Here is a 25,327-nt window from a genome sequence, read left to right as displayed (position 1 = left end):
TGTATTCCAGTGGGTATTCAAGTGGGTCATTAAAATTTAAGCTAATATGTAATTTGTGGTTATTTAAAATTTCCCTTTAGCAGAAAAATGATGTGGACATACACTGTAATGAAGAATTAAAATGCTCTTTAATCAGTCCTTTGAATTTGTCCCTATGGAGGAGACGCAGGACAGAAGATGGCCACTGATCACACGTCCACATCATATCTAGTGGGGCTACATTGTGTCTGTGCCCCCTTTTACTTGTATCGGTGTTCACTCTTCTCTAGTTGCAAAAGTTATAATACTGAAACTTTTCTTGTCATTGAATAAACCTTCACATTTTAACATATGTATATTATTCCGCCTCTTAGCTACTAGCTCCAAACTCACCTGTGTGGGTGTGTCTAAGATGCACAAGCTATGGTCAGAACCACCTGCTCGTGATGATGTCACAGGAGGCAGGTTCATTCCTCCATCTTGCTGATTGTAGGTTTATTTAAGAGCTGGTTACCATGGTTTCTGTGGTCAATAAAAGGTACTAAATGGGGACTGAGGCAAATAAAATTTGAGGAATGATTCCCCGGGACACCTGGAGCAGAATTATGGTTTTCTGTGGGTTTTTTTTTGTTGTTTATAATGACAGTTACCCTGTAATACTTACCCAGTGCTTAAAATTACCATATTAACGGAAAAAGCAGATTCAGATAAATTGATTGTGCTTCTTTTAACAAATATTTCTTTATTTCATTACAGATCATTACAATGAAAAATAACCACATGTCACAGTCACTGTATTGTCTTACAGAGTTAAAGAGAGCGGAAGATTCCATGAGGCACGTAGCTAAGAGCTAAGGTGTGGAAGAAGAGAAGAGAATATTTCAGTGAGATCTGGAATCCCTAATTATAAAAGTCCAGTTTGTGTGAGTCCTCCTTTCATCTGCTGGTAGCTCACAAATAATATCTGTCAAAAATAATTTTCATTTATGCTCATTCCTACATACCCACCACAAACAATGAGAATGGGAACAGACTTGTGCACTCAGAACGCAATTCCTGATTGCAGGCTCCATGGAAATAAAGAAGTGGCATTACCTGTTAAGTAACTGCATGAAAATACTCAACACTCACCAGTCAATTTATGTGGACTTTTAGCCAAAGAGGCAACATTGGAATGCATTAATAAATGGCTGATATTGTAAAATGGTATCATAAATACATCTTAATCCAGGATTTAGTGAGGTTATTTCTAAGGCAAATCTAAACAAGGAGTATGATATATCTATTTTTTGCTTACATCAATCCTACCTTTGTTTTTTATTGCTATTCATTATTTTAAATTTCCTTTTCAATTGTACGTTTTAATCTTTGAGTTAGAAGAAGTTACTAGTCTCCTTGTAGCGGAAGGGGCACATCTGGCAATCTGTGTCTCATAAATCCTAGAGCAAACTGCGGGTGGGAGATAAGGGTCTAAGTGTTGTAAGGGTTTCCCTGGCTAATGGACCAGTCACAACTGTGACCACTAGAGATGCCTTATGAGGAGACACACATATTCTCCACTAGTAATTCTTTAACTGCTTTTTTACTGTTCTACAGCCAGTCCCCATCTTTGGATACTATATCATGTTAAAAAAAATGTAGTTAATATTTATATCAATTATAAAAGTTGTTTCCTAATGGTAAAAATTTGCATGTCTATAAGCACATTGATGAGGCAGATTAACTAAAGTAAGAAGACGGGGATATTTTTAGAAACTAAAAGTAAGTGTGTTTCTTTAAGGCAGAAGGTTTCCACTTCATACCTTCAATTAAAGTCAGTGCTCGCACTGGAAATCCTTTTTTTGTTAAAAGAAGGTCTCCCAAAAGCACTCTGGGTTCTTAACCCAGACAGTCTACAAACAGTAAAAATGTAATCCAAATTGATAAGCTTTAGTCAAATCTTTCTGTATGTGTATTTATTATTTATAAAAATGTAGAAAACTCACTGGCGCTGGTTGTCCCTATATTTAAGTTTTTAGGTGCTGCAGGTTAAAACGTACCTCACTATTCAGCTACAACAGGTATAAAATCAAATCAAAAGTTAAACTTTAACTGCGCTCCAAGTATTTTAAATTTATACAGCGCTATAACCGGTGCCACCAACTTGGTGTGAGGGTGGAAAAGAGGGGAAGTTTTTAGATATAATTAAAAGATAGCATTTCAAAAAATACTTTGTATTGGATTGTTATTCAATTTATGTTTTTTAATTATTTCTACCAAGGGCAAATAATAATTACAAATCAAAAGTTAAACTTAACCGCGCTCCAAATAGTTGAAATTTATACAGCATCTATCTCAATAATTCAACTATTGAGATAGATGCTGTATAGATGCAAGTTGGTGGCACCGGTTATAGCGCAATTCTATGCTAGGCCAGAGCCTCTTAGCCAGTTCTTTGATAAATCCACCCCATAGTTTTTATGGCCCATGAGTGATGATCAAACAGTTGAAAACAAGTGTAGGAGATATTACTTTATGGCTGTGCATATAGACATTAGTTGCCACCAAAACAATCCCAATCTTTATATTTAATCAGTCAAATTCAAATAAAAATGATATGAAAGCCAGCACTTCTACAGGCAGTCAGTCTAATGTGTTATATACCTGAAGAATGCTGGTATGGAGACTGGTCACATATTTGACTGTTGCCAAGGCAACAGGTAATCATTTCACTCTTGTTGCCATAGAGGTTGCTTCAAACGGGGGATACGGTTATATATGATGCTTTTTTTGGCCACTGCCTTTATACTTTTAAATCAAGTTTTTGTTGAATAGTGTATATCTCAAATAATTGGGTGAGGACAAGAACATAAATCTAAAGTTGATAAAAATTTTATTTAAAAAAATCCCAATTAGACCGACTGTAAGTAGTTTATTTATATTTGCATCATTTTTATATTCTCTTTTTATTTTCAATCAATGCATGTTGTTGAAACATGATCTAATCCCTTCAGAGTGACCACTACAAACTGTGTAAACCTACTGACACATGTTTCACAGATCATGTCTTCATCTCCAGTCCCACAGCCGGTATGTTCTCAAAGCCCAAGATCGATATTTCAACTTTTCTTTATACTGTCTTTACACTTTCTGTAAATTAGAATGAGTTCACTCAGGAAACATTCCATGGAGCATCCCTTGAAGAGAGTATCCACTCTGGCATAACCAGGGCTATAGTCTCATTTTTATTTTGTTAATATTACAGAAGAAATTTCTTCTGTAATTTGAAAAAGAAAATGTGTCAGAAAATTGTGAACCCAGCCTTATGGCAATAGAACAAAAGTTGAATATCAAAACAAAAAAATAAATTGCAAAGTTCTATTACATTCAGTTGTATTTATTATTAAAATAATACTACGGTAATATAATATCATGTAAATGTGTCAATAAATTCTACCTTTTTGTGCAGATATTTGCTACACATTATTTGATAGTGAATCTGATTTGCTTTTTAAATCAAGATTTGGAATGATTGAAATATCAGATATTAGAAGTGAACAGAGTTGTGACTCGCTGCAAAAAGAACTATTATTTACATGCAATTTAATCCTGAACATGATCCTTTTAGCCATGGCGTATACCACTGATTTAAATATGAGGTAGATAAGAAAGGGGCAAACCATTACATGGGAAAACATGGGTCCATTTTACCACACTCCAAATCCTTTGCAACAAACAGTTTTTTATTTTCAACTTTTCCCTTCTTATAAGCAGTTTGGCGGCAATCAGAATGGGGAATTGTGTTGAAAATATTCTTAAACGTTTTAATGTAATTTCAGTAAATAAAATAAAATAAATAAAAGCAGACAAACATAACCTATAAATGTGAGCACTTACTTGCCAATATATTAAAGTCATCATTTATGCATACACAGTGAGATTATAATAGAAAACATTTGTTGCCTTCCTTTATTAAACAAATTTACATACTATTGGCACATTTTAAAAGTTACCATTTTAGAGTACAATATGCCTGCCTTAGATATTCTAGAAAAAACTGCAAGAAATTATAATATATTATGTATGCAGTCCATTGAGAATACAACTTAACAAAATTCAGGCATGACTAGCTATTTAGCTATAATTGATTCTGATTATTATAAATTTAAAAAACAACATTACACAAAAAATAATAAGATGCAAACTTACAAGATATGTGGAAAGAGCATTCCATGTATAAAAGAAACATGCTGTGTTGTATAGTGGTAAATACAGAAAAGTACTATAAATGTATGTTCATTTCTAATTCTCTGTGAAGTAACATATTAACAACCTCTTATGGCTGTTAATACAGAAGAAGTCTCAAACCACTAAACACAACCTCCATGTCAGTCACTTTTAGTTTCTGATCTCTGAAAATCATAATTACGTCAACATAGACTAAAAACACGATCCGCATGGGATCAGGTAAGAACAGAATAACCCAAAATATAGTTTTGATGGTAGTTTTTCCGATGATTAGTTTATGTTTTTAAACAGAAGTACCCTAGGCAATTTGCATTAAAAGGGTTTTCCAGGATTTATTTAATGATTACTTGCCTTAGAATGAGTGATTAATATCAGATCAACAATAGAGAACAGGCAAAACTTAAACGCTGGTGCCTAAGTTTTTAAAGAGACTGCAGCATTTTGAACACTGTTCCAGCCTCTCCACAATCTACTAAGCACAGTGCTGTATATTTTGTAGCGGCCGTGCTTGGTTCTGCAGCCCATTCACATTCACTAAAATGCAACTTTGTTGACAACAGACCATGTAATAAATAGATAACACATCAAAGGTCTGTAAATCAGAAACGGTGCACTCTGGAGCACAACTTCTTCAAATGGCTAAACCCCAACCCTTCACACACACACACACACACACACCACTATATAAATCCCAGAAAACCCCTTTAAGAACAAAAACTACAAAAACTGAGAAAAGTTCTTGAATTGGCAGTTGAACAAAGAAACATTATGTTGTCTACCAAAACATAGTATATGAATGCATTGACTGGTAATGCAAGTATTACAGGATGCAGACCCTCAAAGGTAACTTCTTACAGCCCAATTTTTTTTTAAATAGGCTGAGTATTGTGTCAAACCTACCATTTTACTTAACAAAATCAAAGCAAACATCAAAACACCATGTGAAGCAGACTTTGACATATGTGAGAAGGTTAACCAGAATATCTTGCTTTCTGAAACTTGTCTGCCTTCTACATACATGAGTACACATACACAAAAATACATGAAAACATAAAAATAGGAATACTATCAATACCTTGGTGTAACCTGCTACACTTAAATTTTCCTCCCTGTATGGCGGAGGAGGATCTTCTAGTCTTCAGAATGGAAATGAACATGACTAGCTGCAGAGGCCAACAGACACAGTGATTAAATCCCTTTGCTTCTGAATCCAGCATTAAAGTCATAGTCAAAACACGATCACATCCAACAATGTGGAAAAAGGTCCTTGGTTTATGATTGTAAACATGTTCAGTAGGCTAGACCCATTAGAGAGAGAGTACAGGGGAGATTGAACCCTTCCAGCACCATAAGAAACCAGTTCAATGTACAATTCTCTAACCATACTAAATAAACTATCGTCTGGACCCTAATTCTGTAAACAGAATTTGGGGACCATCAGTATTTGTGTGCAGCAATGGCTTTAAAGTTCCTGTCTTTCTGAAAGTCCACATTGCCCCCTTTTTGAACAGTCAGCCCCATTAGTTATTGTGCAATTTATCAGGAGCAGCAAATTAGAATTAATTCTTTACTGTACAATTTTGGCACAACAAACGCACACAAAACAAGAATGAAATATACACTTCCCTGTCTGCTAGAGGGTTAATCTCCCAACATTGTATAAAAAAAATAAAACAAGAGAGGTTAGATCTCAAAGCTAATCTACAGATTGTACCTTATTGCCTATAGCAACAAGAGACATGAGATCCTGTCTATATACATATACAGTATATTGTGTGCATCAAGCTAAAGAAAATCCCATTGCAAGCAAAAGGTCCTATAAATAACAGCACAAGGTATGTACATCTTTCTGACCGCAAAGTAATTAATACTAAACATGATACAGGATCTAGAAGGGTTTGTCGCAGCAAAGTGAGGAAAGAAGTTCATTCCATAATCTACATATTAAACAGTGATATAAAACAAAATTAATAGATTCAAAAACAGCATAAAAAGATTAGACAAGAACAGACATATATAGTACAAGAATTCTACTAATACTTCTAAATATAATCACAGCAATAATAAGTAGAATAATGAGTTGCGGATTATTAACTAGAAAATCCCAGCGCTTTTACTATATATGAGAAGCATACGTGCAACCAGGTGCAAAGTAGTATAGGCTACAACTATTATCACTGCCTAGAACTTTCTAATATATTAAATATTTCATTTAAAAATATTATAGGTGTAGATGAGGCACCGGGAGGTATTCTATAGAAAATCATCATGGGATATATACCGGTATATATAGTGTCCTATTAGTAGTTAGGTCACTCTTTATGAATATATGGCACATTTGTGATTATGGCACACAGGTGCAGGTTGGTCAAGGTCCCAGTTATTTCCCTTTTAATTCCAGGATTGTGCACAGATTAGTAGTTCCACTATTCTGATACTCATTGAATCATAGGCTAGTTTAAAGAGGGGTTATATGTCAAATCCATATACTGTAGAAGAGAAGATTGCTTAACTAAAGTAAAACATCTAAATCAGACTTTTTGATCACTGATCTTCCCCTATAGAAAAAAACAAGGGAATGGTCAAGTAGCTGATGTACAAATAGTTAATATGGATTTGTACATCCTGACTCCAGCTTTACTAATATATGACTCATATGGGTCTTTTATCATGCCAACTATTGCGGCATGTTTGTGCATGACATTCTTCTTACACATAGGGGACTACTCTAATATTAATATATGGAGACTAGATAGCGTATACTTAAAAAAGTCTACCAAATGAGGCAATAACCCTAAAGCAATAAAGAATAAAACCTCTTTTATTCCACTATTTAGTATAGATGCAGGCTAGGCATTTATCAAAAGGCAGCCAATGTTATATTGTTAATAGTGGTCCTAGTCTTTCTGTTCAAAATGTACAGTCTAGCAATTCATGTTCATATTGACTCCTACCACCACTTACACCACCAATTTCCATTACCATTAACTTCAAACCTTTACGAATGTGCCTAATACGTATATTTATGTGATTTACATTGTCATTTTCTCTCTAAATATCCAAGCAACCTACAATACAAACCCAACTGCATAAGGTCATATTAGCAGGTAAGTGTAGATAAAGTAGGAAATGTTATAGTGTATATAAGAGATATGTAATTATGGTCTTGTTTAAATGAATAAAGGTGAACAAATGTTTGTCTCTATCGTTTCTTTGTATCACACTATATTGTTTCATAGTATGATGCAACCATTTCTACAAAGGTATTAATAGATTTGTTCATTATAACAGAAAGTATAATCATATGGAACATATGGAAATGCTGTATAATACAAAATACATGTAACAATGCAACATTAAACAAACCACACAGTTATCAATGGATATCTTCATAAACATAAAGAATTCTTTAGAGCATTTTTCTGGAAAGAAAAATGATAAAATAATAAGGTTTCTAATATATTTATATTACTAGTTCTAGTCAGCATAGATGTCACCCTGCAGTTGCCTGGGTCTTCCAGGAGAGAAAATTCAGGGGCTAGATCATGGAGGTCATTTATATTTATTTTTCTTCCTGTTATTTTTCTGTCTTTTTTGAGACTTTTTGGCGCACAGCAATTTTTGTGCTTTTTTGGGGACATTTTGAAATGTCCACCGGACATTTGTTTTTCGTTAGTAAGACACAATTATCTTCTATTCCGGATGTGGATGTGGGATGTGCTAAAGGTAGCAAATGACATTTATCATTTCAAATTGTCTAAAATTTGCAAAATTTATTGGCTCAAAAAACTCCAAATGAAACCATACTAAAGGAAAACTTAGAAAATGGAAAGAAATGACTTGACATTTGTAACAAATGTCTCAAAAAGAGATCTGAAAAAAAAAACAATTTAAAAGTGAGATTCATAAATTACCAAGGAAGCAGATGGAAAAAAGACAGGAAAAAACAAGCCCAAACAGAGATAAGATAAATGACCCCCCATGTGTATATCCACTTAACATTTCCTTTTAATCTTTGATTGTAGGTACAGAACCTATTATGTCATCATATCATATCAATTTATTAATCAACTCATTAGTAATTATCTCCAGCGGCAAGAAATTGGCTTCAACGTGAGCTCTAAAAAGGGGCCCATTTTAGCACCAGACTGTGATGCATACAGAAAATCCTATTAAGGTTAAAACTGTGCAAAGGTGAAGGTGCGTTAAATACAATGGAAACATGATTATTTTAATATTTTGAACTTGAAATCACACATTGGGGAGATTTATTATGCCTTCCTGGGCAGTTTTATTGCAGAGAAGACACATAAATCTCCCCCTTCCCACAATTTTTCCTGTTTCCCCTGACCCACACACCACTTTGGGTGTGTTTGGAAGTGGGCGGGAACCTGGGTGGGCAGAGAGCATGCAGGGGCACGAATGTTCAACCAGACAGATTTTCTATAGTCTCCTAAAACCAGCAAGGACCATAGAAAAAAATTCCGCCAGTTCAGACCAGATATTGGGTCCAAATTAGTGGAGTTTGCATCCCTATTTACTAAGGGGCCAAAGCCTCGTAGTGGATATGGACGCCAGACTGCTAGTGGTAGGAATTTAAAAACTGGCGTTCATTCTTAATGAATTTCGCTCATTTTGTCTCACAGAGGAGAGAGTTTTATAAAGTATCAATTATAATCTGAAGAACGAAATGATCATCAACCAAGTGCCAAACATATATTATCATCAATCCATAAACATGACCATTACAATTTGACAACTGTGCGAATAAGGCTGTGTCTTTGGTAAATACATTTACCACATTTAATTAATACCAACGGGGACATTTACTGAATATTTTTAAGGCTTTATATTGTTAATGTTTTTAAATTGTTTACATATAGAGCATGGGACCTAAATTTCAAAATTATGTAGCAAAGACAAAAAAAATAATAGTGTGATACATCTGATGCCACCAATACTTTAAAGGGCACCCGTCACCAGAGTGATACCATTAACTCAAAACTCACTTTTTATATTTTCATTGTTCAAAAACTAGAAAAGAAATCAGGGGACAGGATGCTAAAGACAAAGTATTGTAAATGCCAAATATGTTTTTTTAAACATGTCTGTGTTATATGGTGTTTGAAATAAAGTATGTGAAAGTTTACCTGTCTTCCTGACAATGAGTCCAGGAGAGGAACATTTCAAATGACAACTTTCATCTGCTGTATAGTATATTTACTGCTCACCTGGCTCCTGCTCCTCCTCCCCCTTATGAGATGTCAGTTCACTGAAGACAATCTCTCCATGCAAGGAGAGGATATAAGATTGTCTGCAGTGAGATGACAGCTTGGAGAGGGGCAGGAGCCAGGAGAGCAGTAAATATATTATACAGCAGACAGAAGTTGTAATTAGAAATTTTCCTCTCTCGGAATCATTGACAGGGAGCAAGGTAAAATTTCACATACAGTATTTCAAACACAATATAACACAGACATTTAAAAAAAGGCATATTTTAGGCACACTTTGGCATACTTTTTCTATAGCAATCTGTACCCTGCTAAAAATAGAACTCTGGTGACAGGTTCCCTTTAACATGAATCCTCAAAATACATATTTAAGTGAGTTTTCAAATTAATGGTCATTTAACATACAGCATATGGAAGAAACTGAAACTGAAGTAAAAGTTAAGTTAAAGTTCAAAGAATGGTGACATTTTAATATATAAAAACCCTGACTGCAATTATAAAATGATGTTTATTCAATATTTAATAGTGATTACATATCCATAAACACAAATCCCACTGCACAGAGAATAAGTGAAAAAATGGCCTGTTCTGGATTGATTAAATCAAGCATTTCTATGGAAGAATGATTTTTTCTGCCTTCTTCAATGATGGAAAACTGTAGCAAATATGCAGCAATTATTAAGACCGACTACTATTTACCCACTAGTTGTACACCCAAGGTTGTTGGTACCCTTGTTGTACACCTACCATCCTCTCTTAACTCATGACAAATGTAACAGCCAAAGCTGCTTGTGTATGAGGGATTCTAGAAAATATGCAAATACATTTTCCAGGATGGGATAAGGAAAACATTGCCTCTTTTAGCTACCTTGTAAGGCAGTCCCCTTAACATCCAGCATGACTTTCAAGAAGCCTAATAACATGATGCAGGATTAAAGTATCATTATTTGGGATTGCCAAAAAGGCAGGGGGCATTAATCTTATTTTCCCCCTTCTCTAAACTCTTTTTGCATCTTTTGTGAGTCTATTTTTGTACCTGACTTGTCTTTGTCAAATAAAGTTTTTTGCGCCTTATTAGGCCCAATTTTTTGTGCAAATCATGCCATCCTTTCCTAAGCATACTCAGAACTGGCATGCGCCCAGGTAGGCAAAAATCAATGTTGTATAGAGGGCAAAAATCTGGAAGCAGGAGAAACACAAAGACAAGTTAGGCACAAACCAGGATCAATGCTACACGGTGAACTCCAGCAAACTGCTGAAAAAAGGCACAAAAAATTGTGCAAATATACCAATGTGCTCAAAAAGTCTCTTAAAAATGTGCATCAGACTAAGATAAATGACCCCCACAATGTTTTCTGTATCCCATCCTGGTAAACGTATTTGCATATTTCCCAGGGTTCCTGAGTGGATTGTCAAAGTCTCCATATGCCTGTAAGGTGGCCTTCATTAGTAAAGTAAGTAAAGCTCTTACTTCCCGACCGAAGAAGACAGCTATCAGCCAAACATCTATTAAGCCAACAGCTATCTAAAGTGTATAGCCACCTTAAGAGTTCATGATCAAAATTATTAGTACTTTTAAAATCCTTAAAACAAAGCATTAGGCATGCTATGGGGTCAAATTGCATCCGCTTGTACTGCACACAGGTTTCAGAGTATAGTGTTCAGTAGAAGCTTTGCTTTAAGTAAATCAACACAATGACCTCCTTAATACAGAGATGCCTGGCACAATTCAAAGTCTATATACATGAACCCTGAGTAAAATTATAACATATGGGGTGCTACTGTGACTGGGCCCATTGGGGGGAGGGGCCCAGGGAAGCACGGCCGGGTCATAATTCACTGATGCGGGTTCCTCCCTCTATGTCTGTGCTTCCCCAAATGCTGTCCCACCCAAACTCCGGCCGGCCAGCCCAAACTCTGTCCGCCCGGCCAAACTTTGCCTGCCCAAATGCCGGCTCACCCCTCCCACTCAAACTCCAGGCCGCCCGACCCTCCCTCTGTGTCTGTACTACACCGAACACTGGCCCGCCCAAACTCCGGCCCCCCTCGCCCAAACTATGTTTTGTAAAATATGCATATATATTCTTTCAAGGAAAGGGGGCCCCATGCAGAAGTTTGCCATGGGACCCAGGATCACTCCTTATTGGATCTTAGAACATTGTGAAATATTAAGCTTTAACCCTATATGTCCTCTTGACACACCTCACACATTCTGAAAATCCTTAGGAGACAGATGTAATGTTGTTATCACACAAGTTTTTTCACAACTACTGCATGTAAGTATGTGCATTTATTCATCTTTTCACACACTAAAAATGAATGGTACAAAAAATAAATATGTTATCAAGTTTTTGCATTAATAAACCAAAAAAGTAACAAAAGTTTTGGCAATAAAATTCTTTAGAGTAGTCATTTAAAAATTCCCCAAAATAAAAAATTCAAGAGTTTACAGTGTTCTCCAATTTTCTCTCTAGTGGAGGCTATAGACACCATATAATGTTTTAAATATGTACGTAGGGTATGTGTTGCTCCATAATGGAAAAGTAAATTCCATATACTATAAAGATACACAGAATTAAGCAGAAAATTATTTTATAAAAAGTCTGTAATTGAACACATAGAGGATTTGCTTCCAAATGTCTGTATTTATCTCATGGCAGACAATCAATGCAAAGTCTGCGCCCCTGATTATTATTCACCTCTCCTGTGTGATGTCACCTTCCTCCCCTTGCTGGGAGAGGGAGTCATCAGTCACAGCTCTCGTGTGATCTCAGTAGTGAGGTGTGGGGGCTTGGACAATTAGTGGCCTGGAGCAGGAGACATCTTGTCCCAATGCTCCGGCCTGCTGATTAAGTCTTTTTTACAGGCACCAATAAAGGGGAGCATAGGTGAGTATGTTTAGTTTGTTTTTGGTTAAACTTAATGGTTGTTTTCCTTTAAGCAATCTGATTTAAGAGAGTGTACAATAAGAAATGGGGAGGAGTTCACTTATTTGTAAAACAGTGATATGTGAGGCAAATTAGACTCTTGGCCTATGGGTGGAGATATGGGGAGGAAAACTATCAACAAGGGGTTTTCACAAGGCTCCAAGTATTATGGAGGACACAGTAGATCTACTTCTAGGGTAAATAGATGTGGCCTCATAACATTATGAATATAGACTGGGGGGCAGAAACCTTCAAGTCCTACAAAGGAAACTGGGTTTAGGCATTACCAAAGACTATTACCTGTCACTACTAGTACAGGAAACAGCAAGGATAGGGGGAACTCCTAGACCTTATCTTATCCAACAGACCTGACAGGATGTCAAAGTAAAAGGCTGACTTTTATTTATTTATTTATAACACACTTGAGGAAGGGACTACAAAATTCTAAACAATTTTACATGGATAAGAGATGACCTTAACCCCTTAAGGACCAGGCCCTTTTTCGTTTTTGCGTTTTTATTTTTCACTCCCCACCTTCAAAAATCTATAACTTTTTTATTTTTCCATGTACAGAGCTGTGTGATGGCTTATTTTCTGCGTAACAAATTGCACTTCGTAGTGATGGTATTAAATATTCCATGCCGTGCACTGGGAAGCGGGAAAAAAATTCTAAATGCAGTGAAAATGATGAAAAAACACATTTGCGCCATTTCTTGTGGGCTTGGTTTTTACAGCTTTCAGTGTGCACCCCAAATGACATGTCTATTTCATTCATTGGGTCAATACGATCACGGGGATACCAAATTTGTATAGGTTTTATAATGTTTTCATACATTTACAAAAATTAAAACCTCCTGTACAGAAAAAAAATTCTTCATTTTGCAGTGTTCTTGCGCTAATAACTTTTTCATACTTTGGTGTATGGAGCTGTGGGTGGTGTCATTTTTTGCGACTTCTGATGACGTTTTCAATGCTTCTATTTTTAGGACTGTTCGACATTTTGATCACTTTTTATAGAATTTTTTCTATTTTTCAAAATGGCAAAAAAATGCCATTTGCGACTTCGGGCGCTATTTTCCGCTACGGGGTTTAACGCAGTGAAAAACGGTTATTATATTTTGATAGATCGGGCATTTTCGGACGCGGCGATACCTATTGTGTTTATGATTTTTACTGTTTATTTATATTTATATCAGTTCTAGGGAAAGGGGGGTGATTTGAATTTTTATGTTTTTTTAATATAATTTTTTTTTTTTTACTTTTTTTTATTTATTTTTTTTACTATTTTACAGACTCCCTAGGGTACTTTAACCCTAGGTTGTCTGATTGATCCTACCATATACTGCCATACTACAGTATGGCAGTATATGGGAATTTTGCATACCATCTATTACAATGTGCAGATCGCACATTATAATAGATAGCCCCGATCATGACAGCCTGGGATCTTTGTGTGATCCCAGGCTGTCATGGCAACGGATCGCCGCTCCCCGGTGACGTCACGGGGAGTGACGATCGGAGCCAAGATGGCGGCGCCCACGCGCCGCCGGCTCTTTAATGCCGCCGGCAGCTTTGCCGGCGGCAATCAAAGGGTTAACACCCGCGATCGGTGCAAGCACCGATCGCGGGTGTTAGCGACGGGCGTTTGCTTCATTATGAAGCAAACGCCCGGTGAGTATGAAGAGGGCTCAGCCTGTAAGCCCTCTTCATACTCCCCCATGCGCAGTAAGACGTAAGGGTACGTCTTATTGCGCTATGGGGTTAATGGCTCCAACTGATCAAAAAATATAATAAACAATGTGATTTACTAATATGATAAGATGGGCAAGTAAAAATAAAGATAAAGGGGAAAAGCAAGCTCCTTACAACAGTTTTTTTTACAGGAGCATTTTATATGTCACAGTTATCATAGTGGCTTAGAATGTTTGATAAATGTGGCACAATTGTCTCAAGTGGATTCAGGAGTTTTTGTTGAGAAGTCACAAATGTTTGTAACTGATTCCTAAATATTATCTACGCCAGGAAGGGACTGCAATAAATTTGCATCTGAATTTGCACCATTTTTAAATATCACACTTCATAAATACATCTACTACACGAATTTACTTGATAAATCTGGCATAAGTAGGTTAAAGTGAAAAGTGGAATAGGGTAGCAAGTGTAGCAAAAAAAGTCACCAAATTTTGAGAATCGGCAGTTGAGACTATTGTAAAACATTTTTATTCCAGAAAACTGATGTAACTGCAATACATTTCCCCAAAAGTGTTTGAACTGCTAAAACAACCAGTGGGGGATGATGTGTTACAGGATTAGAAAGAGAAAACTAAAATCCAATGCCAGATGAATATGGTTAGAATTAGAAACAATGTAAATTCTATAGTTAAATCCAATTAAAGTAGATAGAACTCTGGGTCACATAAAATGAGAATGCTGGGATACTGATTATTAGCTTAATAATTGGCTTTTTGAAAACAGAGTTGGGTCATAAATGGCACATCTTCAGACTGGTTTAAGGTTTCTATTGGGTGCTTCATGGGTAAGTATTTTTACCCCCTTCTTTTTTTGTTAATGAGCTCATAGAGTTTTACAGAATAAAATTTCAATATATTTCAAAATTGTGATAGCCGCTCAGTGATCGGGCATTACAGGCTGTTACACTGGCTCACACGACACCCCCTGCGATATGTGCGGGTCGTGCGCACCCAAACCCGAATGGCAAGCTCAAAAGTTTACATACACTAAGATCAGTATGCCTTTCAATAATAAGGGGAATGCCCAGGAGGTGTCTATATCCCACATTCGGCATTAGTCTTTTTCACTTGAGAAAGGGGTACTTTTCCCAGACACGCGTTATGATCTGTTATTCAATAAAAATCTAGTTTCCACTTCTGAGTGTGCCATTCAATTAGACCACAACCATAAGCTTTGAATATTTGGGGATAGTCCATACGTTAATGTCACATCTTTGGAAGTTTTATAAATGAGTACCGCATCGAAATTGGGCTGAAAGGCCACTCTGCCAGGAAGAAGCCATTACTCAAAATAAAAGCAACATAAAAAGCCAGATTAATGTTCTCAAATGCACACAGGAACAATAATCTTCATTTCTGGAGACATGTCCTGTGGACTGATGAAACTAAAATTGAACAGTTTGATGATAATGACCATTGTTAAGTTTGTAAGATAAAGGGAGAAGCTTGCTGGCCTCAGAACAACATCTCAAATGTGAAACACCAGGTGGGAAGCCTCATGCTGTGGGCTGTTTTGTTGCAAGAGGGACTGGTGCACTTCACAAAATAGATGGCATCATGAGGGAAGACCATTTTGGGCAATATTTATTCATGCTTTTGCGCCTGTATTCTGTCTGACTGCACTGAAAAGAACGTTCAAACTGCTTGTACATGTATTTATAAGGTGTCTGTGGCAGTATTGTGTCGCAGCTGCACTATGTCCACTGCGCCACAAAAGGGGGTGTGGTGCCGATTCGGACTGTGCACCACATTTTTTACAGCGACTCAACAGAATTGTGATGAATGCTCAATGTTAAAGGTGTACCAAAAAAAGATGGTGCACACTTCCAGAGCAGTGCAAAGTGCGCCAGATTTATGAAGACCGTGTGCCAGTATTCAATAATATGGTGCACTCCAAGACAAACTGCACCTAGAAAAATCTCAAGGCATCAGCCAGGAAGTTAAAGGTTGGGTGTAAATGGGTCTTCCAAATGGACAATGACTAGAAGCATGATGCCAAACTGGTCACAAAGTGGCTCAGGGATAACAAAGTCGATGTTTTGGAGTACCCATCACAAAGCCCTATTGAAAATATATGTGCAAAGCTGAAAAGGCAGGAACGAGCAAGGAAGCCTACAAACATAGCTCAGTTACACCAGTTGTCAGGAGGAATCGGCCCAAATCCCTACCGACTATTGAGAGAAGCTTGTGGAAATATATCCAGAACTTTTGACCAAAGTCATACATTTTAAAGGGGCATTCGCACGAAAGCAAAATTCCTAATTACATACAGAATAAAAAATAACATAATTTGATGTTATAAAAAAAAAAAAAATCAGGCGTTTCAACCTGTCTCCATCAGTTGTTTTTCTACCTGACTGAGGTCATGCAGGTCTTCTGTCAAGCCAAATTCGGGAAAGGTCTATTCTAATTTCATGTCAGTGAGAAAAGCATGCATATGTGTCTGTTTATATATTGTATGTAAACTTCTGGTCACAACTGTATAAATTAATAACACTAAATCTTTTCTGCAAAAAACTATAGATGAAACTGCTTATCTCCCCTTGCTCTATAGCCTGGTGCTTGCATTGGGCTTAGATTTTAATGTCAAAGGTTGAAAGATAAATATAATATATATATTCTATTGCTACGGTTTCTTTCATATTAAATGTACTTGAAAAATAAGCCTAGTGTGTGTAAACTTATACACTCTTTGTGGGTCCTGGGATATTGTACTTAAATTGGATATTACCAGAATTGTACATGGAAACTTGAAGATGTATCTGTTATCTACTGGATATTACTAACTCTAATTCAAAGAAAGCAGTGTTTTGCTTCTAAACGAAATAAAAATCTAACTAAAAAACTAAATGTGCCCTTCCAAAAATAGCACCATAAGTCCACAGGTTGTGTCTGGAACAGCGGCTCAGCCCCTTTCACAGCAATTGAACAAAGCAGCAAGATCAGAAATAACAATGTGGCATTATTTGGGAAAGAAAACAACATGTTTTTCTAGTCCTGCACAACCCCTATAACACTCCTCTTGCTAAGAGGCCGGAAAATGTATGAGCCAGTCATCTTGTTACACAAAATTGTAATTTAGGTTAGCCTGTAAGTATAAGTTGTATCACATCACTAAGATGCACTAAGGTAAGGAATAATGTACCATTGTCAAAGATCTTCTACAGAATGAAAGTAGCATGAATGTAGCATGAGCCTGCAGAATGTGTTACCTGTTATTGACTCCCAAAGTTTGAGTTAACATGATGCAACAATGATGGTATTTGATGTGGCATAAACCGTGCCACAATACCGTTCTTTAGTCTACCTTCAAATAGACTAAAGCTAACAGCAGTTCTAAACAGCCCCATGGTTACATAGGTAGGCCATATTTACAGGACAGGACTATGTCCTAGTCTGAACTGTTTCCCTTGTTTATGAGGATCTGTGAAAAATTGATTCCACGAGCCAAAAATAACGATGAATACATATTTTTCATAGCAGAGAATTGGCTTGGTAAATATAGCCTAACATGCCCAATAAAACTACTTTCAACTTTCATAAAGATAAATTTAAAGGGGTTGTCCACGTTAAGTATATCCCAGCAAATAATTGATATTGCTTGTGTAAAGAAAAGTTATACGAATTTCCAATTTGCTTTCTGTACCAATTCTTTACAGTTTTCTAGATCTCTTCTTGCTGTCATGCAAAAGGAAACTTCATTCTTTACCTCCTATAGATAAACAAAAATATGTTTGCTGACCCTAATCTCAGAAAATCCAGGGTCGGGTCCAGGGGCAACCAAAAATGTATACACCAGGACTTATAGAGACAGGTTGGACTTATATCAGTGAAATGCTGTATTTTTCTTAATAACGGTGAATGGGGCAGATTTACTTACCCGGTCCTGTCGCGATCCAGCGGTGCGTTCTCCGTTAAGGATTCGGGTCTTCCGGCGATTCACTAAGGTAGTGCGTCCGATGTCCACAAGGTGTCGCTGCTGCGCTGAAGTGAGCCTGAAGTTCACCAGAGCTCACCTTCCTATCCTGGGTGCAGGTAAGCCCGCGGTTTTCCCGAATCTGTCAGGTTTTCCGACGGCCACGCCCCCCGATTTCCGTCACATGCATGCCGGTGCCGATGCACCACAATCCGATCGCGTGCGCCAAAAATCAATTTGGCGCAAACCAGTAATTTTCGGGAAACCCGACAAAAAATAGCGATTCAGGCCCTTAGTAAATGACCCCCAATATGTTATTTTGTCATCCTGAGTACATTTAAGAATCTTGTCTTCGTGGGAATACCCCTTTAATGACGCAGCCTGAAAAGGCTCTAATGACTGGGGCATTAGTATTTTCGTACATGGTAGTTTAAGGGCCATACCTTATTTTTTTCTGTGCTACCCTAAATTTTCTGACACATAGGGCTAATTAAAATGTAATTTAAAAAGGCTTCTTTTGTAATTTATTGTATTTTTTTTTAAATTTTCAAATTAACTGAAAATGAACATTACTAATGAATTATTTTCTTTGTTTTAGTCATTATCATATATAATATATATATATTCTCAGGCAAACTGAGTGATTATTACGATGTTTTTTGTAGCGTAGTGGGGCTTTTTAAAAAAAATTATATTGGAAAATGTAAATGTATTTTTATGAATACTTATTAATATTTTTTTTCCATTTTTTTTTCTTTAATAAGTTTTCTCCTGTAACTGGGGCATCTATAAGAGCCCCAGTTAACGTGGGAAAGGACCCCCTTTGATGGTGGATGTTGATCAGACCTGTACTGGTTCAGACCCAGCAGCTCTAATTAACCACTTTAGACCCGGCGGTCACGTGACTGTCGAGTCTATAGAGCCAGCGGCAGCGCAGCTCAGCTCCTCTCTGCATAGCACTACTACAGCGTGATGCTGTGAGGAACTGCATCTACCTTCTCCCTAGGGTCTCTGGGTATCTCTACCGGGGGAGCAGTAGAAAACTCTGGACTTCAGACGTCAGCCGGCTGCAAGAAGAAATCTAGTGGAACTGTGGAGAATTGATACAGAAAGTATATTGGAAATTTGTATAACTTTTCATTATACAAACAATATTAAATCTTTTCTTGGAATGTGCTTAAAGTGGTAACTGTAGTAAAGGTTAACAAATAAAATGCAGTGATTGGGTAATGCTTTATCAAGCAAAACAAGATGCCACATTTACCCATTGACCACCAATTAAACATAAATTTAATTGTGATCACTGATTAATTAAAACATTATAAACTATAGTGGGAATTTATTGAAATAACTTAAAAATTGAGCCACAGAGTGTGAGTCCCCTTCCCCTTCTTGAGATTGTGGCGGTTCAATCAGTCGGACTGTCAACAGTAACAATAAAAGTTGGTACATGGGTTGCAATTTTAGGGAATTTGAAGCATACGATTCTGAAGTGTTTTACAGCAACAGCAAAATGTTTTTAATGTAGAAAATAATTTTTAAAAAAGGGAGTCAAACATAATGGGGGTCATTTACTAAGGGCCCGATTCGCGTTTTCCCGACGTGTTACCCGAATATTTCCGATTTGCACCGACTTTCCCTGTATTGCCTCGGGATTTTGGCGCAACTTAGGATTTTGGCGCATTGGTGCTGGCATGCACGCGACGGCAATTCAGGGGTCGTGGCCGAGCATAAACCCGACGGATTCAGAAAAACCCCCCGCATTTAAAACAAAAAAGTGTCGGTTGGGACGCGCTTACCTTCACTTGGTCCGGCCCGGTGAATTCCAGTGCGGAACGATGCTTTTCAGCGCAGCAGCGCCACCTGGTGGACGGCGGAGAAACTACCTTAGTGAATCCTGGCCGGACCCGAATCCACCGCAGAGAATGGTGAACAGGTCCCAGTTGGGGTGATGGTCGTATACGTCCTTCACCCCAAGTTAACGTACTAGGGTATAATAGGGTCCCTGCCACCTAAGAGGGTCACTCTAGGATCTAGCTTAGTGCTTATCTTATACTATCTCTATACCCTGAACAGCACCATTCCTCGTTGCGATCCTGCACAACCTCCTAAGGCCCCTTCTACACTAGCGAGTGTGATGCGATGAACTCGCATCACACTCGCAACGCAAGCCGCCGGGAACGCACGGCCCGAACGCTGCACCGCGGGAGTGAACTCAGCATGTCAGTTCACTCCCGCGGTGCAGCGTTCGGGCCGTGCGTTCCCGGCAGCTTGCGTTGCGAGTGTGATGCGAGTTCATCGCATCACACTCGCTAGTGTAGAAGGGGCCTAATAGTTGTTACCTATAAACTAGCAGGTACCCTATATCACCCTTACTTTGTTGTCGTAACTGGCTATAGAGTACCTAGTTTCCTCTATATATACCTTTTAAAGATACTTTTCTGTTTCAGTGCATTATTAACACTTGTATTCTGCAAGTTTGCTCTCTTGTACACACATTGAAGAACTTGCAGGCTGACCACTACCTATCGTGATCACGGACAAGTGTTTGGGCCTTGGAGCATACCACCCTGGGGATGGCATTACTGTGTTTATTATTTATATATAAAGTCATTTGGGCACATTTAGTAAGTCCGTTGGAGGCATTTCCGTTGGGTTTTGCGGATTTTTCCGTTTGCGCTGAATTGCCCGGGGTTTGAGCGCACGCGTTCGGATTGTGGTGCATTAGCGCCGGCTTGCATGCGACACAAATCAGGGGGTGCCGTCGGACAATCCGATTGATTCGGACAAAACACAGAATTTAACTTTCAAAATTTTGTCGCAAGAGCAGCACTTACATGCACCAGGAAGAAGAAGGTGAACTCCGGCGTACTTCAGCGGGGAAGCGACACATGCAGGAAATTGGACGCACGATCTTAGTGAATCGCCGCAGCTCCGAATCCTCGTCGGACATTCAGGATCGGCGGCGTCAACAGGACGGGTAAGTAAATGTGCCCCATTGTGTTTGTCTCCCTTTTTAATAAACATTTTTCTACATTAAAAGCTATGTTTTAATTAATATTTCACCATTTGTATTCATGTTGTGGCTTCTTTCAGGTGAATTCACCAGGGCTACATTCAATCTGGCTATTTGATGCACTTGCTAGTATCAGCAAAATGGATGAGATTTTAAGAAATGTTCACATGCTTCGCGAGAAAATGTGGAATAAACTCTCCTGAGGGAAGAATTTCGTAACTGCTACATATGTATGGTGTTGCAAAATTGAGGCACAAATGCTGTCAATTTCCGACACAGAAAAAAATAATTATGCCCTGTATGAATGTTAACTTAGAATACATTCACACTGGACTTTTGCAACAGGTTTGCTCAGTCTGCTGGGGACTACTTAAAGATGACATTTTATCAGACCTCACCCACGTGCGTTAACCCACAGCGCAAATTAACCACATTGTCAAGCTGTGGCATGTCAATTTGGGCCTTGGGTTTTACAACATTTTTTTCAAACACACCCACCTCTGAATTTCTAAGATAGATATGCAGCAACAGGGCAATCCTGTGTGGATGTAAACTCAGGGGCACATGTATCATACGTATTATGTTGGCCCCACCCCTAGCGCTCACCTGATCTTTCAAGAGGTTTTGGCCTCCTGATAAATCTGGGCAGGTGGATCTGCTGCACCGGGTTGTGCTGCACCGTCAGAACTCTTCTACGCTAGGTCTGACCTGGCATAGAATAGCTCTATAGCCTGAACAGGTAAAAGCTATAGGCAGTGCACACAAAGCTCTGTGCCAGCCTACTGCACATTCTACCCCTCCTCTCTAGTTTTGTGTTGCAACAAAATAGTCGTTTTTGAGAATAAGGATAGAAATAACTGATCTATGGGGAATACAAATGGAAGTTTTCTTTATATATTTTTCATTAGAACGTATGCCCTCCCCAATGCGGGCCCAGTTTAAATTACAGGCTCTGCAGCAATTTACCAACACTGAGAAAGAAATATAAAAAATTCCCAATAAGGGAGTGGAAAACAAATTATCTGGTATGACTGGCCCTCCCATCCTTATTGCAGGGAAATCAGAGTTAAATGCTGCAGCAGAAAAAGCCATTTGCAGACCTTTTTTTGCTGCAACTGGAAATGCTACTACTTTAATCTTCTATGGGTTTTGTGCCAAGAGCTACATAAAAGAAATCAATGGTAGAAATAATGCAAATGCCTTTCATTCATGTCTACTTGGATAGTCACAACAAGCCATTTTTATAAAAATGAAGAATCTCTGTTAAATACTATACTTTATACACCATCAATCTAAAACTAATATTTCTTGCGAGAATATATGTAAGTAATGAGAAGATTACAATAATTATTAGTATTTCCCTTATAACCTACAGGTGTATGTTTTTTTTCCCCCAACAGTGGTGAGTGACTCGTATTCTCTTACATGCATGGACCATGGTACATAGCAGGTTCATGGAATAAATATACACTACCTACCTAGCACACATTAAACGCACTGCATTGCAAGTCAATACAGAGTATTTCCTTGTATCTAAAAAATAGGATTTTCCTCATACAAATGAAAATTATTGAAAATATCTCTTCTAGTTTGGTTTCCTCCAGACATTAAACGCCTCACTCACATCAGGGTGCTTTAAAACATAGCTCTAAAAGGAGCTACAAAAAAGACTTTGACACAGTGATTACTTGTGGTCATACTCAGTACTGCTACACAATGCAGCATGCTTTTTTTAAGCTACATATGACTTTAGGGTAGAGGGGTTAGGAATGAGGCTAGAGGTGTAAGTGATTCTCTCCAGCCTCTGCAATGGAGACAGCACTGATTGGTTAACTAGCTCTGCCCTTTAAAGGGGAGGGATTTCGATGAAATGTTAGTTTGGTATGAGTTAGAGGGGCCTCCCCATAATTACACAGCTGTGGTCATTTTTTCAGCATTTTTTTTTTCTTAGAATAATCTCTAAATATATTATGTATATATGTATATCATTATATACAGCGCATACAAAAGGTAAGTGTACATTGTCCTCTTCACAGTCGAGTCTGGGCTTCAGGGATGTAAATCTCTATGCTGTCAGCACTCTCTGTGGCAGAGTTATGCCTGTAAGAGGCAGCACGTTTAGCTGCCAATAGCCTTTTCCTGGCCTCTTGCCTCTGGCGGTCAACAGAATCCAAAGAACGATCTTTGACTGGATGTACCTTCTGCCGGAGTGGCTTCTTTGGTATGGGAGGTGGAAGATTCTTCTCCTCCTAAAAATTGCAAAATGCATTCCAATGAACATAATTCATGTTGTTATGTAATTGTACAGTACATTTAAAAAACCATAAGTTAAAATATCCTACAGATTGGAGTTTGACATATAAAAAATATTTCATAAAATGGGGAAATATACATTAAACACAAACATAAAATATACAGATAAAAACATTCTGTTGTAAATAATTAGACCAGCTTGGTTAAAAAAACACAGAAAAGTACATGCTGAATTGCATTGAGGTTACAAGTTACAAGACTCAAAGCATATAAATGGGACCAATGGGAGAGATTTACTGTTTTTACTTAGCATGAAAGAGTCTAGTTGTGAATTTGCACATTTTTCAGCGACTTTTTTTACGCTTGGAACACAGCTTTTGGATGGATTTGCTTCATTTATCTACTGAATCCAGCTGTTTGACTAAAGCTAGTTTTATTGCCCAAAAAAAGACATTAAAAAGTGTGCAAAAGCTTGCCTTGGCGAACCTGGCAGGGAGAAGCAGGACAACCAACTTTGTGTCTTTTTTAAATCAGTTGAAATTTCCACACCAGGCTGCAATGTTATCCTAACAGGCACACGCCCAATATAACATAGAGAAAATCTAGACAAAATGGTGCACTCTTCCCGAGTAGTGCAGGGGCGCCAGATTAATGAAGACTGTGTGCTAGTTTGATTACTCTGCACACTCAACAGGCAAATTGCTCATAGTACAGACTGCACTAATTTTGATAAACGTGGGTCACTGTCTGTAGGCAGCCTTTGTGTTACAGTTCCAACGTTCCATACCTTGCACTCCAGTAATTTCCAACCATTGTCTTTTAGCTGCTGCAACTCTGCAAATTTTATGCCTACATCCTCAAAGGATAACTGAAGAAGGTCCCAGAAACCAGCCAAGTCTTGAGAGGTGGGTAGGGGAAAAGAGGTGGGATCCTGCAAAAAAGTTACAAAGTAAATAACTGAAAGTTTCCAATGAATGTTAAATAATTACTAACTTATTTAGTGGTTTCTTTCAAGCCTACTGCAGAGAGCTACATGATGCTATAAGTGTCCTAACCCTACAATATTTCATTATAGCTTCATTTTGTGTATACATACAGAATATACTACTAACCTATCTACTTGATAATGTTAATGGCAAATTCAAAAAAGAAAACAAGATCTGAAGTATTTTCTAATGGTGGAGACTATAGCTGAAATCTTCACCAGTTCCAACCTGGCACAAATTGCTTTCTGGCGAACATACTCAGAGACTGATTTACTATAAATAGGGATGAGCACATCTATTTTTTTGATTTTTAGATTCAGGACAAATCTGGTTATTTTCAGAGACCAAATTGAATCTGAATATGTTATAATTTGCTACTGACCAATCTTGTATATAACACGATAACAAAAGACTAATGGATATGTTAAAATGTCCATTGATTTCAATAGACTTTTGATGTCTTCCATTATTGTCCAATTGCACTTAATTTGTTAGGATTGCATTAATATAATTTAAATGAAAACCACAAATAAAGAACATTGTAAAACATGAACAAAATGGGATTGGGCCTTGTTTTAGAGGACTGGAGAGGGTTAGATTCCAATATCCAGGACAATCAAAGCAACATTGGGCCACACCAAATAGATCTGTACCTGAATTGAATCTTTCAAATCTTACTTTGCTTATTTGTATTAATAACCCAATACAGGCAGTCTCCGGGTTACATATCAGATAGGTTATTTAGGTTTGTACTTGAATTTGTATGAAGTCAGAACTGGTGTGTTTTTCTGGTAACCTAATTATAACTTGTATGATGATACAGTTGTCAAATATAGTTATTTCCATCCTGCAATTTTCTGTAATAGTACACAAAAGGAGCGGGTATTCTTCATAAGAATTGCATGATAATAGAGCACAGTGATAATGCAGGCGCTTCGGCTAGGACCAGACCATTGGCAATGGTTGCAATGGGAGTCAACACCTGGCTGAAACATTGGAGATACAGTACCTCTAATACCCTTATAACCCATCAAATGGTAA

General features: G+C 37.7%; 1 protein-coding gene and 1 long non-coding RNA gene across 10 annotated transcripts in view; one reads left to right on the top strand and one right to left on the bottom strand.

Moving 5' to 3' along the window:
* Positions 1-7,263: 7,263 nt before the first annotated feature.
* Positions 7,264-25,327, top strand: part of LOC140118675 (uncharacterized) — a 34,693-nt gene continuing 16,629 nt past the window's right edge. Inside the window, exons 1-2 of one of the 2 annotated variants that reach the window (XR_011853235.1) lie at positions 7,264-7,313; positions 24,124-24,205. This is a non-coding gene — a long non-coding RNA (uncharacterized lncRNA). Of the gene's footprint in view, positions 7,314-8,237; positions 8,407-24,123; positions 24,206-25,327 lie in introns of those variants that run through there. The other variant, XR_011853236.1, reaches the window with a different exon arrangement.
* Positions 18,716-25,327, bottom strand: part of DLGAP3 (DLG associated protein 3) — a 292,505-nt gene continuing 285,893 nt past the window's right edge. For all 8 annotated transcript variants that reach the window (XM_072136868.1, XM_072136867.1, XM_072136866.1 and 5 more), the window contains 3 exons: positions 24,088-24,231; positions 20,360-23,296; positions 18,716-20,139 (listed from right to left, as the gene is read on the bottom strand). In XM_072136868.1, coding sequence (XP_071992969.1) covers positions 23,078-23,296; positions 24,088-24,231 — 363 coding nt within the window. In that variant the 3' untranslated portion in view covers positions 18,716-20,139; positions 20,360-23,077. The remainder of the gene's footprint in view (positions 20,140-20,359; positions 23,297-24,087; positions 24,232-25,327) is intronic.

The sequence above is a fragment of the Engystomops pustulosus genome, chromosome 2 (genome assembly GCF_040894005.1).
Source record: "Engystomops pustulosus chromosome 2, aEngPut4.maternal, whole genome shotgun sequence".
In the NCBI taxonomy this organism is placed as follows: Eukaryota; Metazoa; Chordata; class Amphibia; order Anura; family Leptodactylidae; genus Engystomops; species Engystomops pustulosus.
The sequence above is the reverse complement of the archived record's forward strand: the minus strand, read 5'-3'. Positions and strand labels throughout refer to the sequence as shown.